Raw genomic sequence first — 16,713 nt, forward strand, 5'->3', positions numbered from 1 at the left:
ATAACTTGTAACCCATTCACTCTCTTCCAAAAGATTGAGAATGGCTTGGACAATCGTGTGCGTGTCATGGTGATTGGTGGCCTCTATGGGTCACAGCCAGTGGGGCGAGAGCTGGTGATGCGACTGGCCCGGCACCTGGCTGCTGGTTGGGCCAACAAGCACAGGGAAATGCAGAGGTTGCTCCAGAACACCAGGATATTCCTAGTACCAATTGTTGATGTTGATGGCTTTGACAATGCTAAACCAGGTAATGCTTGTAATTCATTTTATCCATCAATTTATTATTAAGATCAATGAGATAAGGTATGAAATGCAAATTACTTAATATGAGGGAAATAATTATCTCATGAAGGATACAAGGGAAAGAATTATCTAAAGAACTGTTTGGCAGCTGCTGTGAATTGCTTTTGGTGTATAGAATAATTTTGCTAAACTATCTTTATACCTATCTTATCTATGTCTTACACATGTTCCTAAGAACTGTCCTTAGGGAATGGTTACAATGGAAGTCTTTATTCCTGCCCTTCCATTCTCTCCTTATATGCTTTAATACATACATTCACCTTCGGATCCTCTCATTTTCCTTTTCTCCTTTCTCTCATGTATCATAGCATAATTGTCCCATTCGGTTGGGGATTTTCATCATGTCATTGAGGAGCTATTTTCATCAGAAGTGCAGAGAGACAAGGAAAGCTACAGCATGATAAACAAGGAAAATATGATCACATTTTAGTAATATATATATTGTTTTGTTATTTCATCACCTAGATTAAAACATTAACCCCAGGAGCACTGGTGGTCTTCATAGTATGTAAGGGATACTGTGGGTTGATTCTGAGGGAGAGGAATATATATTTGTAGCTCTTCTTTGGCTTTCAAAACATTATGTTACAGTGTTGGCAGTTTTCCATTTTTTTTTCAGGAATGTGTGGCTATAGCCAGAAAGATGAGCTTCAAACTGAAGTTGGAGGCTCATTTTCACCAGAAGTTAGCAATGCTTATGCTTATGCTGTTGTTAAAATGATGAGTCAAATACAACCACATGCAGTTTTATCCCTTGAGTCTGGAGGGATCTTCATGAGGTGGGTCATGGATATTTACTGCATATGTTATAACTGCAGTCATAGGCATCTCTATCCCAGGACTGTTATGTCTTTGCTGGCTGGTTTACAGTTAGGCTAATGGCAGGATATTTGATATTCTATTAAAACTGCTTGTATTTCCTTTTTGCTTGTATTTCCTTTTGCAAGAGAGATTCTAACTTGTGCTTGTTGCATATTATTGTATCCATGCACCAATGCATATTCACAAGTGTTCCAACACTTTATTATCTCATTGTTTGAGTGTTCTATCACTTAGCTAAATCCCTCTTGTCTTATTTGAGCAGAGAAAATTAATATTTTTTTCATGTTTTCTTTGTGGTACAGGTTTCCTCGTGATAATCCCACAGCAAACCCACCCACCACGCCACATGAGAACATCTTCCAGTTTTTGACAGAGTCCTATGCCCGGACACACCCAACAATGCTGCTGAGTGAAAACCCGTGCCATATCCTCGATTCACAGGCTCCATCAGGGGTCATTCATGGTCAAGCTCTAGGGGTGTACAAGAACTCCCTCTTAGACTATACCTATGAAAATATTCCAGACGTTCTCACGGTATGTTATGCTACCAATTTACTTGCTACTTAAAGCTGTGATGTAGAAGTAATGTGTCTAGTTTTTGTTGTGTGCAGTTAGATAGAAAGATTATTGATGCTGTATAGATGTTATGAACCAAATAACTGCCTTGGCAGTGGGCTGTAGAAAGTTGTTGTAGTTTATGAGTCATTTTGGATGAATGCTATTACCTTATTTTTTCATTGTTATTAAAGGCAACTGATAGGGATGGAGCAAGGAGTCTGTGGACTCTCCTTTATGATTATATTAATATTCTTGTGTCAGCTATTCCTCCTTGAAGGAGGATCTCAGCCTGGTATATGATTATATTAATATTCTTGTGTCAGCTATTCCTCCTTGAAGGAGGATCTCAGCCTGGTATACAGATTGGAGTGCTTTTTCAGATTGCTGCACATGTGAGCTGTTGTAATTATCCTCCTGGGAGGACTTTGAAGACCATCTGGCAACAAAATAAAGATTCCTTGTTATCTTTCATCCATGCTGCTCACCAAGGTAACCAAATATTGAGATAATAGTTGAGTTACAAAAATAGTGCTGTGTAGATAAGTTTAACTATTTTATGTGATGCTTACATCAGCATCGTTTTTTGATATTATGGTATGCAATGATGCCAATTGGTGACGAGTGAGATGGAATGAATGAATGAATGAATGAAGGATGAGAAAGAGAGAGAGAGAGAGAGAGAGAGAGAGAGAGAGAGAGAGAGAGAGAGAGAGAGAGAGAGAGAGAGAGAGAGAGAGAGAGAGAGAGAGAGAGAGAGAGAGAGAGAGAGAGAGAGCTGGTTTAGTTGTGTGACCAGAATTTGCAAAATGGAGTGATGCTCCCTGTGGTATTTTTTAAACATGCTATATAGCTAGGTTGATTTGGAGAAATGGTTGTGGTGATACATTTCAAATTGATATAAGTGGACTGGTATCCTGCACAGACTTTGGGGTGGAAGTTGAGTAATCCAGGGTGAAGGTGTTCATGTGAGATTTTTCTTTCATAATTAAATAATATCTTTGATCTTTCTAGGTGTTGCAGGCCAGATTGTAGATGAGCAAGGTGTTCCACTTACCTCAGCCAAAATATTTTTGGATGGAAAGGAGCTGGTGATAGGAAGGCAAGCCACCTTCAGGAAACTTCTGCCCACAGGATCTCACTCCCTTCAGGTTTGTGTACTTTTCTTGGAGTGGCAACACTCATTTACATCCACTGATCATTGACAACATATTTTGTAACATAAGAAAATCCATAGCATCAATTTTTTTATGGGCAGTGGTTTAACATTTATTCAAAATTTTATGTAAGCAGTCACTTGGTTCAGTCAACAAGCAACACCACACAACCCACACTATAATCTTATATTGATGCAGGACAAGTGTGTGGTTAGTTAAAGTTTACTTACAGTTACAGTGCCCTTTGATCAAGACTTTTAATGCAAAATAGTGAAGATAATGAAAACCCAAACTGTAATTTGTGCTTACATAATTGTTTGATTTAATGTCCTGTCATTAAAACTTAAATTCCATATTTTTCCCCTTACTGGTCAAAGATGAACCATACTTACATTATTTAAAGTAACTTGTGGATATTTATGTATGTAGTAAATGCATTTTTTTCCTGTCTTTTTGAATTTGAAAGTAATACATAACACAAGAACATAAAGGAGGCTGCAAAAAGTCAGAAGGCTTATGTGTGGCAATCCCTGTATGAAACATCTACTTGTATCCACCTCTCATCCCTATCCATAAATAAATTTAGTCCTGGAAAGGAATATGATTATTACTTGTGCTGATGCTTAATATGTTTCAGATATCATCTCCTGATTTGGAGAACAAAACAGTGACATTTGTTGTGGAGGCACATAAGGAAACACCGCAGAGTTTGACTCTGGACTCGTTGAAAGATCCAGATGTTACATATCGCTCATATTATGCCACAGAAGACTACCTACTGAAGCTGCAGTCAAACTTCTCTCAGATATCAAAGACTTACAGGTATGTTTCTTGTCTTGTACTTCAGACAAAACTGCAGATTATTGTCTTAGAGTCAAATTTTTGTTAATACTATTACACTGTGGGCATGACCAGATATTTGGATTACTACAGTTTTAATGAATACCATAAAGTGTGCCATATAGAAGGATGTATCATATTGCAACATCTCATAATTTGTGGTATGAGTTTACTTTTTGTGCTGTGGAGACAAATACTTGCATAATTGTTATCATCTTTGACATAAGTTGTAATTCAGTAAAACTCGGTACAGCTAAGTGTTGTTAAGCTTCCAGTGGATTAATTTTATTGTGTGAATAGATGTAGTACATGTTTGGAGTGATATTTTGTTGCCAAGTGAAGGACGTGATTTTATTCCTGTGTTTATTATTTGTACCTTCAGTATTTTCATGTTTATTTTTCTTGCCTGTTTCAGTATTGGTCGCAGTGTGCAGAACAAACAGATCATGGCTCTGGAAATTGATGTTGGTCAGGAGAAAGAAATGGCCAGACCATCAGTTGCTATTATTGGTGGCCTTGGGAAGAGTGACAGAGCTGCCAAAGAAATTGTTGTTAAATTCTCCAAGTATGTACCTTTTGTTTAAAATTTGAGAAATACATAAGCTTAGTGAATTTATATTTATTATACACTTCCATTTTTGCCATTTTTGCTTATACTGTTGTTAGAAACTAGGTACACAGCCTTGCTATTCTTGAGGGTTTGGGGAAAGAGATGCTTAGCAAATATCAGTCATATTTTCATACTTGTAATTCTTCTCTGACATCATTGTGTGTTCCTTAGTTATGAGGGTTGTAGAAGACTGGATTGTGCAGTAAAGATGGTACTTGGTAATGCATTGTAAAAATATAATGGATGGATAAATCTTATGTTCCTAAATTCACCAAGAGCATGGAAGAGTATGAATGATTGAAGAAAGTATCGGGGAAGAAGACTGGTAGTGCTACTTGATGCTGTGATATCTTCCCCTGACATAATGCTTCTCTTCTCCAGGTACTTGTTGTCTCACTATGGTCATGATGCCACGGTGGACAAAATTCTCCAAAATGTGCATGTTCACCTTGTGCCCACACTCAATCCTGACAGCATAGCAGAGGTTCCTTCAGCCAAAAAGAAAGCTGATACGTGTGACTCGCAAATAAATACTAAAAATGCCCACAATGTGGAACTGGACTCTTGCTTTGCAGAAAATGGTGAGTATCTTAAAAAAAAAAGACATAATTATAAGAAGTTTTATTTTCATGTGCATGAAGTTATGACAAGAAGTTTTATTTTCATGTGCATGAAGTTATGACAATAAGTATTAGTATCTATGAAATATAATGCATCATGTAAAGGTTGTCCTAATTTCAGATATAAAATATTGAAACCTTAGAAAAAAAAAAAAGAGAGAGAAAAAAAGAAAAATCAAAACTGATGATTTTGCAGATTCTGAGAAACCTGAGCCACAAGTCCCTGAGATGGCTGCTGTCCGCACATGGGTGAAGGAGCGCAGGTTCACTCTGGCTTTAGTCTTGAGGGGAGGTGGCCAGGGAGTAGCTTTGCCATATTCTTCATCACTGCATCCATCACTCCCTCCAGTTGATCATGAGGTAAACTAGTTTATTTTTGTTGTATTTACTATTTTTTTTTTTGTTATATTTTAGTTGTTTATTTATGGATTTTTGTAATTCTGATAATTTATTGGACCTTTCTAGGAAGATATTTCTGCTTGAAGGGACACTGCAGTAATTTAAACACTAATTAAAATTAACTAGTATTAGTTGAATACAATGAGTCTTTGTGTTCAGTCACATTATGGAAGTTTTCTGGACAAAATATTTTGGAAGAATTTTTTAAGACTGAGATTAAAAAAAATCCAAAAATAATAATAATAGTAATAATCTATCTTTCATACTTGTAATAATAATGATAATAATAATAGTAATAGTTATTATTAATTTATTGTATTGCCTTGACTGTGAGAGGAATGACTGTGCAGCAAGCAAGAATGATTGTTCATAGTAGAGTTGAATGGAGAACAACAGTGGCGAGTGTATGAAAAGGACGTGGTCTTGTCAACTCTTGGGAGGGTGTGTAGACATGTCTAGCATGGCTCATTTGATGTAATGACACAGTTAGGGAGTGGGCATCTGCTGTGGTCTAAGGATTGGAGTAGGTGTAGTGTAGGGAATAATTTCATTATGAAGGGGCAGGTACTAGTGCAGAGGTTCTCAAACTTTATTACTTAGTGGTGCACTAATGACATATCTTGGACTATGATGGCATACCAACTCCACAGTCAGTGTAGTGTATACCTATCCATGAAATTATGCAGCACACTCGGAGGATAGTCACGGCGCACTTCTGCGCCTTAGTGCACAGCTTGAGAATCACTGTACTAGTGTGTGCTGTCAGGCCTTGCTGTGGAAGTATATAGTCTGCTGTGCTATGCCTAAGTTCAGTTTTTCCTTGTTGAGAGTTGCTGACCCTGCAGTCGCACAAGTTGCAATGTTGCCATTCATTAGGAGGGACACGATATCTCCTCTTTATTTTGTTCAGTCATCCATCTCATCTCCTGTAGGGTTTGTTAAAAAAAGTCAAGTGCTGTCATTTCAGTCACATCACTGAATTTTTAAAAAATCCTTATTTGGTTATTGACCACACAATTGGTATGGAATGCTCATAACTTCATTGACTGTTGTGAAGCATTCACAGTGGTTCATAAGTTTGAAAAATGACTCCAGTGAAACCCCAAAGAATCACAAATTTTGATTAGAAAATGAATGCTCTGAAGAATATTGTGATGCTTTAAGGAACCATGTAAAGCAAAATAATGATGGTGAAGAGACCAGAAGGTGCAGGTTGTAATACAGCAAAATAATACAGTAGTTTATTTTGAAAAAAAAAAAAAAAAAAACCTACAGAATAATCAAAGAAGTGAAAGCAGCAGCAGATAAGTGTTATTGATTTTGTCCTGTGTACTTACCTTCTTATTTTTTATTTATTTATTTATTTTTTGCAACAGATCTTCCAGCAACTTGGAGCCACATATGCTGAAGCTGTGAGGTTCCCAAAGGAAGTGTCAGAATGTAGAAACCTCACCCTTATCAATGGCACAGTTCGTGACTCTTCGATAAAACCACACAATGGAAGCATGATTGTAAGTGTTGGATTAAAGTGTGTCTTGTACTTAGGAGGAATCCAGAGTTTGTACCTTCAATTTCTTTCTCATTCATCTTGTGGTTCACACATGCCACACGATTGTATTTATTGTCTCTATTTCACACCAGATGGCTGTGTGCACATGTCAAATTCCACAACATAACCACCTGAATTCTTTGTTGTGCTCTGTTCTATGTCTATGTTTGTTAGGCTACTGTTAGTACCTAACAAACTGTTTGTCACTTTACTTGAGTATAGCATGGTGTATGCTTGAGTGAACTCATTTCCTCATCTTAAATGTAATTATCAGGATTACAGTTTGATCATCTCATTGGTGAGGGTAATGAAAGTGCATTTGGAAGATTAGTCATGTTTAGTTGGGATGAAAGAATTAGTTTTTGGAGAGGTGATGAGGGAATGTTTCATTGATGGTTTGGCTTTGAAGAGAGTGGATGAGAGTGAAATGATAAAGATATACTAGAGTGGGATGGATGTTTTTAGTGTGAAAGGATAAATCTCAGTAAAATGGGAGGATAAAGTGTTGGAGCATGAGAAAAAATGAGAGAGCACAATGATGAGGTGATTGGACAGCAGGAGTCTGAGACTTACCATTATCCTTGCAGTGGGACTTTCAGGAATGTATATTTGATAGATTAAATTAGATTCCAGTAAACATGGCACACATTGAACTGTGAACATAACTAGTGTTGTTTTTTATTTTAGGATTATTTCTACAAGAACTCTGATACTTTGGCCTTCAATGTCTATTATGGCTGCTGTGGGTCCCCTGATGCATCTACTATTAGTCGTCTGTGGAGGAAACATAAGCCAGGACTTCTTGAATTCCTCAGCATGTTTTCAGTGGGCATCAAAGGTGAGTGATATAATAATCTTCATCAACTACAAAGGCAGTAATAAGAAGTCAGCAGGCAGCCTTTGTATTTTGTGAGGTATGTCTTTTAAGAAATTGTTGGAATCTAAGAAATGACTTTTGATGTAGAGCTAGCTGTATAACACATGTGAATCAGTCCTATAGCTGTTCTTTGTTGACATCTTCAGGAACAGAACACCCAGATAAATCAAGGTTTCCATATATACACACACACATTTTTGCTTTGGAATATAATCCTATATAAGGCAAGACTGCATATAGTTTGAAATCTTGTCTTGAAGGTTCATGCAAAGATAGATGTACTCATTAATATACTTCACTTTTTATTCCAGGTCATGTAACAGATCTGGAAGGTTCCCCTCTAACTGGAGCCAAGATCTATGTCAAGGGCTCTCAACATGTGGTGACCTCAGGCGATCATGGGGCATGGTGGCGACCTCTGGCTGCTGGGCCACATGTGATCACTGTAGAAAGAGAGAACTACTATGCTGAGACCAAACTTGTGCAGGTTTTGAGTGCACAGACAGTTATGTTTGGATTGAGGAAAGATGACCGAGTATTGTCAATGCCAAGGACGGTGTTTGTGCTCTTTGCAGGTGGGTGTGGAGGCTGGCAGGGATGTGATATAGGAGGTGAATGTCAAAGAACAATTTCTACTGTCTAGGTTGTATCTACATACTAAGCAGTGGATATGTAACATGTTCATACCACTGACACCTGAAGTTATCTTTCCTTAATTTCTTCTTAATTTCTCTCAACACTTTTATTCATGTGTAAATTTCTTAATTCATTCCCTTTAAAGTTTTGTTATGGTGCTGCTTCAATACTCTGTTTCCTTGGGTTCCAGTGCACTTATGTTTGCCATGCTCATGTATATGTATCCCTATAATCCCCAAAATATTGATTTGAAAAAGATTCCAAATGTGTTGGTTGTGGTGATGAGAGAACAGAATGAGATATCTTTATTCCTCTCATTTTGATGGACACCACCACCACAGTCCAAACATTGGTCTAACCAGTACAAAGTTCAACATTTAGTACTTATGTTAAAGGAATCTTTTTTTTTATTTTCAGGTTCTGTAACACTGTTATTGATGGTGTGCTGCCTGTTCACTGCATCACTTCGCTCTCAGGCAAACCGAAAAAAAAAATATGGATTTCAGCAATTGGGTCACTCTGTGGACATATTCAATGATTCTCCATCTGCATCAGACGAAGAATCAGAAGTAAAGTTTCTGAGAGAGAGCACAAGACCAAAGATGAAAAGTAAGTGAAATATTATTACTTTGATAATATTATCAGTGCTGGCACATAATTATCTCATTCATTTTGAAAACATCTTTATAAAAATTGGGTGCCACAGTTGTAAAGGTGTTTTCCATTGAACACACACACATTTTTTGAGATTACGTGTGAGTTAGTAGTGTAGGGGCCAGTGGTTTAAGTCAGAAGTAGTGCAGCAAGCTACATATGTACTTTTTTTTTTCAATTTCCAGTAGAACACAATAAAAAAACAATAGAAGCATTCCCATCTGATTTGTTTCCAAAAATTTGTCATCATTGACTGCCATTGAAGATTGTATGTATGTAGACTGTAGGGGATGAGGCCAAGAGGATGAGGCCAAAAGGGGGGGGATGGGGGAGCAGGGACAAGAGGACAAAAAATAAAAGGATGAGGAAGAATTGTTTATGTACAGAAGTAATAGAATATTAATTTCTTTGCATAGCACATCTACATCCTTTTATTTTTTTTCCTCTCCATGTCCTCTCATTCTCTTGTCCCTCTCCTCCTTGTTCCCCTTCTCTTGGCCTCGCCCTCTTGTTCCCCTCCTCTTGGCCTCACCTTGCCCTCTTGTTCCCCCCTCTCTTGGCCTTGTCTTCTTGTCCCCCTCCTCCTTGCCTTGTCGTCTTGTCCCCCTCCTCTTGGCCTCGTTGTCCTCCTCCTTTTGGCCTTTTCCTCTTGTCCCTTTCCTCCTGGCCTTGTCCTCTTGTCCCTCTCCTCCTGGCCTTGTCTGTCCTCTTGTCCCTCTCCTCCTGGCCTTGTCCTCTTGTGCCTCTCCTGGCCTTGTCCTCTTGTGCCTCTCCTCATGGCCTTGTCCTCTTGTCCCCCTCCTCTTGGCCTTGTCCTCTTGTCCCTCTCCTCCTCCTGGTCTTGTCTTCTTGCCCTGCTCCTCTTGTCCCTGTCCTCATGGCCTTGTCCTCTTGTTCCCCTCTTCCTCCTCTTGGCCTTGTCCTCTTCTTGGCCTCTTCCTTTTGTCCCCATTCCTTTCTTATCCTTGACCTCTTGTCCCCCATTCCACATTTCTTGTCCTCTTGTCCCCTGTTCTTAGCCTCTTCCTCTTGTTATTCTCAGTGCTGTGGAGAGAGAGAGAGAGAGAGAGAGAGAGAGAGAGAGAGAGAGAGAGAGAGAGAGAGAGAGAGAGAGAGAGAGAGAGAGAGAGAGAGAGAGAGAGAGACTGTTTGTGTGTGTGTGTTGCTCTAATGAATCTCTCTCTCTTCCACAGAAAAGCGTGTCAACAGGCGTTCATATCATGACTTGGTGTCCAGCTCCTCAGATGAAGACGAGTTGTTCATTGATACTTTGACACAAAGCAAGAAGGCACTACGGTGATTCTTTACATTTTCAAACCACATACTCAAAAATCAAGATAGTATTTCTTTCGAGTTTTCACCTCGCATGGTAAAAACTTAATGATGCATGTTTGTAATTAACAAGAAAATCATATATTTTTGCAGCTAATTAAATGAATGCCATTGCATTTGATTTCTGGGGTTGGTGATTCATTAGTTGTGTTCCACTATTCATTTCCTCATTTACAGCTTGTTGCATTTGCCAGAAGCATTTAGACAGTAACATCTATTCCGGCTAAGTGATATAAGTAATATTGCTTGATGGTCTCTTATATGTGATGGTTAAACTACTTGGTGGAAAGGTGTTGGTGTCTGCTTCTTTTGGTGCTAGTACAAAAAGCACATAGATGAATGGAAATGTTCTTCAGACTGATGTAAATGAGGAAAATGGAAGTCATGTTGTGAAATGGCAGATTGATGTAAATAAGGGAAACAGGAAGGTCATGTTGTGAGATAGAAGTATTACTGATGAAAGATTTAATAACCAGAGTAATTGCTTGCCTCCATCCTTAAATAATAAAGTGAAATTAAAAAGGATGAGTCTCTCTCTCTCTCTCTCTCTCTCTCTCTCTCTCTCTCTCTCTCTCTCTCTCTCTCTCTCTCCTGACTGCTATTTTTTTCTTTTTCTTCCTTTTGTCCCTTTCCTTTTTTTTTATCCTCTTTCCCTATTCCCTCTGTCTCGCATTTCTTACACTGTTTACCAGGCTGATATCCCATACAAAAATTTTCTTAACTGCCTGTTTACAATAGATGCACAATGTTGCACAATGTTATTATTATGGACATTATTATTAATTGTTTTTTTTTTTTTTTTTTTTTTTTTTTGCTTTATATAGTCTGGCATCATGTCAGGCAGAGGGATGTGTGGGGAGGAGCCTTATTAATTTCCTATCTTGCTCACAGTAGTAGCTGATCTGTAGGATGGTCTGTCTACTGAAGCAAGTAATCTCCTCCTCTTCCACCCTGCTGTAACTCATTGTACATACACACACACACACACACACACACACACACACACACACACACACACACACACACACACACACACACACACACACACACACTTTCTTCCAAAAGGTGATATGTAATCTAATCTTCATAACCTGTGACAATTGTTACCTGTGGCAGGGAAATGGTTATGAACATGCTTCCGTAGTTAATCTGTAATGCACAAAAGTTGAGAATGTTATATTTAAAAAAAGATGAAAGTTGAGAATTTATATAAAAATTTTTAATCTACTTTGTTTTAAGAGAATGGCTTCAGATAAATGTAATTGTGATATTTTTATACTGTGCCTTAATTAAAATTTATAAATACCTGTACATGTTCCAAATAAATTATGCAAATTATCAAGAGCATGATTTTCCTGCAACTATTCACACATTTTCAGAAGACAGATTTTTATCAATTTTGTGCCACAGAAGGTGTTTTTCTTATAGTACAGAAAGAAGCCAAAGACATGCCTGTCAACACAAGCCAGAACTGAGCACAAAGATGTATGGAAACTATTGTGGGGTCCATGACAGCATATGGTTTGATAATGTACAAATTAAATACTTGTTATGAAGGAGGCTTCAAACTGTCCAAGCTGTGTAGGTGATCCTCCTAAAGTGACTTAGTTAGGGGAGGAGCACTTTTCTTCTTCATTGGGGGCCAAGGGGCTTGCAGAGTGGAGTGAATGAGTGTGAATGTGAAAGTTGTGTGTCTTGTCTTAGCTACCTTCCTTTTTTTGGGGAGACACCCTTGGTATATGCATGTAAGCACAGTACATATTGAATAACTATCCTGATTACTAAGAAATTTGTGGATTAAATAACATACAAAATTTCTAATAATGAACCCCACCCTCCTGGTGCTACCCAGTCATGTTGATGCTCACCCGCCCACACACGCCATCACTAATCATGAACTATATCACAACATACACAGCTGGCATGCCATTAATTGACTCTGTTCCACATTACTCATAAGTTTCAGTGTTTTTGTATTTTTTTGTATACTTCACATTGTATTGTCAAAAGACTGAGAAGAACTGGCAGTAAATTACAATCTCCAAGAAAGAGATGATTAAGGAGTTTGACAGCAATGCTACCATCACGCTGGCAAGTTATATATATTTTGGGTATTTTATTATTCAACTTTACAATACTCATACTGAATAAGACTTTCCATATTTTCCTGTTTCAAATACTGGACAAATCGCATTACGGACTGCTAATTAGAAGGAATTAAAGTTGTTGTGGATCACACTGCAGAGAAAGATGAAGAGGGGTGGGAGGCAGAAAGGCACACGAAGCAGGGAAGAAACTGACCTGATGTAAGGCAATGCTGGGTGCTAACGGGCAGTATCTTCTCAGAGATGGTCAGCTGGTGAGCAGGGCCTGTAAAACAAGGTGGTGAAATGTAATATGGACGGTGGTCCCTGAACTGTGAAGTCACTGGTAACATGGGATAGCACACTGAAGGAAAATAAGAGAGAGAGAGAGAGAGAGAGAGAGAGAGAGAGAATCTGGTGGTAACAATTGATATAACTTGATAGATCAGTAAGTAAGATAGAGGACTAGGAGAGAGTGGAATACGAGGGAAGACCAAAAAAAGTATATATACGAGTATATATATATATATATATATATATATATATATATATATATATATATATATATATATATATATATATATATATATATATATATATATATATATTATATATATAATAAGTAAAAAAATAAATGAGATACAATGAAATATAAAACTAAATGATAAAATGATGAATAAATACTAGATAAGTAACTAATAATAATAATAATAATAATAATAATAATAATAATAATAATAAATAGAAGGAAAAAAAGAAAGAGGCAAAATGAACATGGAGAAGATAATGTGCCTATGTGTGTGTAATGACTGCTGTCTGAGGATTACTGACGATATGTACCTTCAGGAAGAATTATTCCCTTCTGGCAGGAAGTGGCACCCTCGGAGCTCCTTCCAGTACAGTCTGGCACGGCACGGTCTGTTCCACGCCTGGTATGCCCGGAGGAAGACATGCTGTGACATCCTGGTAACACTTCAGATTTTACCTGTAAATAGATGTATGGAACTACGAATTGTCATTACAACATAATTTGATTCTTAAATTTACGTATACGTCACTGTAATGCTTCCACCACTAATTGCTAAACAACTCTTACCTGAGTTACATATGAAACAACGCCTCTGATACATCCCCATACATGATTAAAATACAATCACAAACGCTCAGAGCCCTTGTGTTATCAATTAATATAAAAAGCAAGTCCTCCACCATTGGATTTTTGACACCAAAGAAAATGAAAAGTTTTATGGATAACTATAAAAAAATAACGTAAATCTTATATAAATTCGTTGGGCGTTTCGCAGGCCGTTTCGCTAGGACATACACACACACACACACACACACACACACACACATACACACACACAGACACACACACACACACACACACGCACACACACACTAAAAGTAAATTTTATTTGGAAAACTGTCCACAGAAGATAAACCTTAACTGGGTGAAAAAAAAAAAAAAAGCCAGACAGATCGTGTGTGTGTGTGTGTGTGTGTGTGTGTGTGTGTGTGTGTGTGTGTGTGTGTGTGTGTGTGTGTGTGTGTGTTTCATTCTGACCATAGATGCAATTTGGTAGTTTCAAAGTCTACCGTGAGGTACAGACACGTCCAAGCGTCGTCACTAAGTCAGCAGAACATCACCTCGGACATTAAACCCTCAAGTGTCCACGATGTCATAACTCAAACGTGACCTATTTCTCAGGGCAAGGGGAGCGACAAACAGCCTGCCGAGGAGCCCATACGCCCATGCTGACGCTTGACAAATGAAGACGCGCCTTAGAAAGCGTCCCCCACCCCGGGCCAGCGGTAGGCATGTCCTCTAGCCTCTGGGCGGGGTGGGTCGGCGGGGCACCTTTTGTGGGCGTAACGCGGCGTGCCTTGCGCCACAAGGGTCACGCGGCGAGGGTGGTCACGGCGGCTTATGAGAGGCTGCGGGGGGTGAAAGAGACCGGTGGGGGGCGGCAGGGCAGAGGTGGAAAAGTGAAACAATGCTTAATATGTGGAAAGAATCCCATCACGGTTATTAGAACATTCTGATGTAGTGCTCGTAAGGAAAATATATACTGCCATTATAGTTATCGATTACTGGCCTCAACACCCATCACATTCATCCATCTCGTCTGAAATGCATTTATAATTTAATGGAGTAAGCGTGCCAGCTGAAACGATACGGTACAAGAGAGTATATTTACACGTGGCCGTTTCTCTCTGTTCCTGAGTGGATGATTTTTTTTATTTATTTATTTATTTATTTATTTTTTAGAAGTTGTCGTCACATTTATTTCTACAGTCGTGTGTTTAGCTTTATTTCTTCCTCTGTTACTTTCATCCACGTGTCATTTAAGGCGAAGTGAGGGCGAGGTTCGCCACTGTCCGGCAAGATACATAGGAGTATAGAGGATTATGTTACTGTCCATCACTGCCTTGACACACACACACACACACACACACACACACACACATTCATTCACTTTCCCACGTCTCCCGACACTCACACATTCACTCACTCATTCCGAGCTCCTCTTCGCATACACTAGACTGAGAAAAAAGTAAGTAAATGAGTAAATACTACACTTACTAATACTTCTATCACCAATACTACTACTACTATTACTACTACTACTACTACTACTACTACTACTACTACTACTACTACTACTACCACCACCACCACTACGACCATCACATCACTACTAAAAATCGATAAATATCAGTTTAATTTTCTTTCTCCTTTTACACACTTTTTTTTTCTTCTATAGTTTCCCTCTCTCTCTCTCTCTCTGTCCTCCCCTACCAATTCCCCTTATCTCTCTTTAAAGCATCCCTCTCCCCTCAGCTCACCTCACCTCACTTCACTTCTTCCCTTCCCCACTCTTCCTCTTACCTCACTTTCTCCCCTTATAACACTCCTTCCCTTCCCCACAACCCTTAGCTTCTCTTCCCACCGTCGCTCTCAAGTCACCTACTCCTCCCCGCCCCCCAAGGTAGCCATTCCAGCTCGCGGCGGGGGCTCTGTCTGACCTCACCCTCCACACCCCTGCTCCCCAACCCCCCCCACGTCCCCATCCCCACTCCTTCAAGATCCTCCCCATAATATGGTTTCCCTTTGATTCATTATATTACAGGAGTCGGGACCTAAGTGAATTTTAAGGGAAAAGGTTTAGCTACGGGAGAAGAAATGTTGTTAAGCCTTCCACTGTCAAACACTTTTTTTTTTTTTTTTAACGTAATAATGTAATAACTATTCAAATAATTATTTTTTGTAGTACTGCATTTTTTTTTCAATCAATGGTTATGTAGCCGAGAAAAGATGTAATTAGATTTCTAACAGAAAGAGAGAGAGAGAGAGAGAGAGAGAGAGAGAGAGAGAGAGAGAGAGAGAGAGAGAGAGAGAGAGAGAGAGAGAGAATGATCAGATTGCTCACTGAGACTTCAATTCACGTCCCTTCCCCCTTGAATAACAATACATCATAAATAAACCCAACAAACCACTACCACACCAATACCGGACCCAGAAGACATCCATTCCCCATCAACCTCCATCGCAACAGAAAACGAGGAGGGAAACTGAGAAAGAGACCTAAGAGAGCAACGCAATGCAAATGAAGGTAGGGCAGAGGCGGGACGGGGGGGAAAGAAAACGAGGGCAAAGAGGAGAGTAACGCAACGCAAGGGAGGGAAAAAACAGAAATAGAGCAAGGAGACATAGAAAGACAGAAAAAAGGGTAAGTAGATAGAGTAACACAGCCTAAGAGGTGGCAAGGTAAGGCAAGGTAGGACAAGAGAGGGCAAGAGAAGGGCAGGAGAGAGGCAAGTCAAGGAACAGAGACAGAGAACAGGGCAAGGAAAGAGAGGACAGGAGAGAGGGACAGAGAGGAGCCGCGTCTCATCAATATCCCGTGACTGCCATTCTATATCAGGATCAGACGACGTAATCCCGCCATGAATTCTCGACAAAACACAGCAGCCTCGTCCATCAAGGGGTTTTGAGGGAAGGCTGACGTGTATTTCTCTTTCTGCTTCTAAGATTAATTATTGGGTTTTCTATACGCACTTGCATTTACAGTTCTTGTTTTTTTTATCTGGTAGTTGCGTTGAATTTTTTTTTTTGTGTGTGTATGATATTCAGTGGAAGATATGTGATGTTATGTTCCTTATCAGCTGCATCTGTTTCTCAATTGTACATATGTTCGTATATACTTTTCTTTCTCTTTGGCCATTAGTATGTTCGGTTTTGGATGTGCGCATACTAGTGAAAAGTTGGTT

The 16,713-nt window shown here is 39.0% G+C and overlaps 2 protein-coding genes across 18 annotated transcripts in view; one reads left to right on the top strand and one right to left on the bottom strand.

Annotated features, from left to right (window-relative positions):
• The window catches only part of LOC135102855 (carboxypeptidase D-like), a 28,162-nt gene extending 16,756 nt beyond the window's left edge, over positions 1–11,406 (top strand). The window contains exons 15-28 of the mRNA XM_064008450.1: positions 34–247; positions 923–1,082; positions 1,428–1,659; positions 2,064–2,172; positions 2,695–2,831; positions 3,475–3,659; positions 4,093–4,242; positions 4,669–4,868; positions 5,104–5,267; positions 6,683–6,817; positions 7,543–7,693; positions 8,044–8,307; positions 8,786–8,977; positions 10,216–11,406. Of these exons, the coding sequence (XP_063864520.1) occupies positions 34–247; positions 923–1,082; positions 1,428–1,659; positions 2,064–2,172; positions 2,695–2,831; positions 3,475–3,659; positions 4,093–4,242; positions 4,669–4,868; positions 5,104–5,267; positions 6,683–6,817; positions 7,543–7,693; positions 8,044–8,307; positions 8,786–8,977; positions 10,216–10,322 (2,400 nt within the window). The 3' untranslated portion in view covers positions 10,323–11,406. The remainder of the gene's footprint in view (positions 1–33; positions 248–922; positions 1,083–1,427; positions 1,660–2,063; positions 2,173–2,694; positions 2,832–3,474; positions 3,660–4,092; positions 4,243–4,668; positions 4,869–5,103; positions 5,268–6,682; positions 6,818–7,542; positions 7,694–8,043; positions 8,308–8,785; positions 8,978–10,215) is intronic.
• Positions 8,014–16,713, bottom strand: part of LOC135102870 (uncharacterized) — a 53,589-nt gene continuing 44,889 nt past the window's right edge. For 9 of the 17 annotated variants that reach the window (XM_064008488.1, XM_064008516.1, XM_064008551.1 and 6 more), the window contains 3 exons: positions 13,279–13,423; positions 12,656–12,724; positions 8,014–8,175 (listed from right to left, as the gene is read on the bottom strand). In XM_064008488.1, the coding sequence (XP_063864558.1) occupies positions 8,129–8,175; positions 12,656–12,724; positions 13,279–13,423 (261 nt within the window). In that variant the 3' untranslated portion in view covers positions 8,014–8,128. Of the gene's footprint in view, positions 8,176–9,170; positions 10,067–11,127; positions 11,504–12,655; positions 12,725–13,278; positions 13,444–16,713 lie in introns of those variants that run through there. The other 8 variants (XR_010269852.1, XR_010269863.1, XR_010269838.1 and 5 more) reach the window with 5 other exon arrangements.

This window comes from Scylla paramamosain, chromosome 1 (genome assembly GCF_035594125.1).
Source record: "Scylla paramamosain isolate STU-SP2022 chromosome 1, ASM3559412v1, whole genome shotgun sequence".
Taxonomy (NCBI): domain Eukaryota; kingdom Metazoa; phylum Arthropoda; class Malacostraca; order Decapoda; family Portunidae; genus Scylla; species Scylla paramamosain.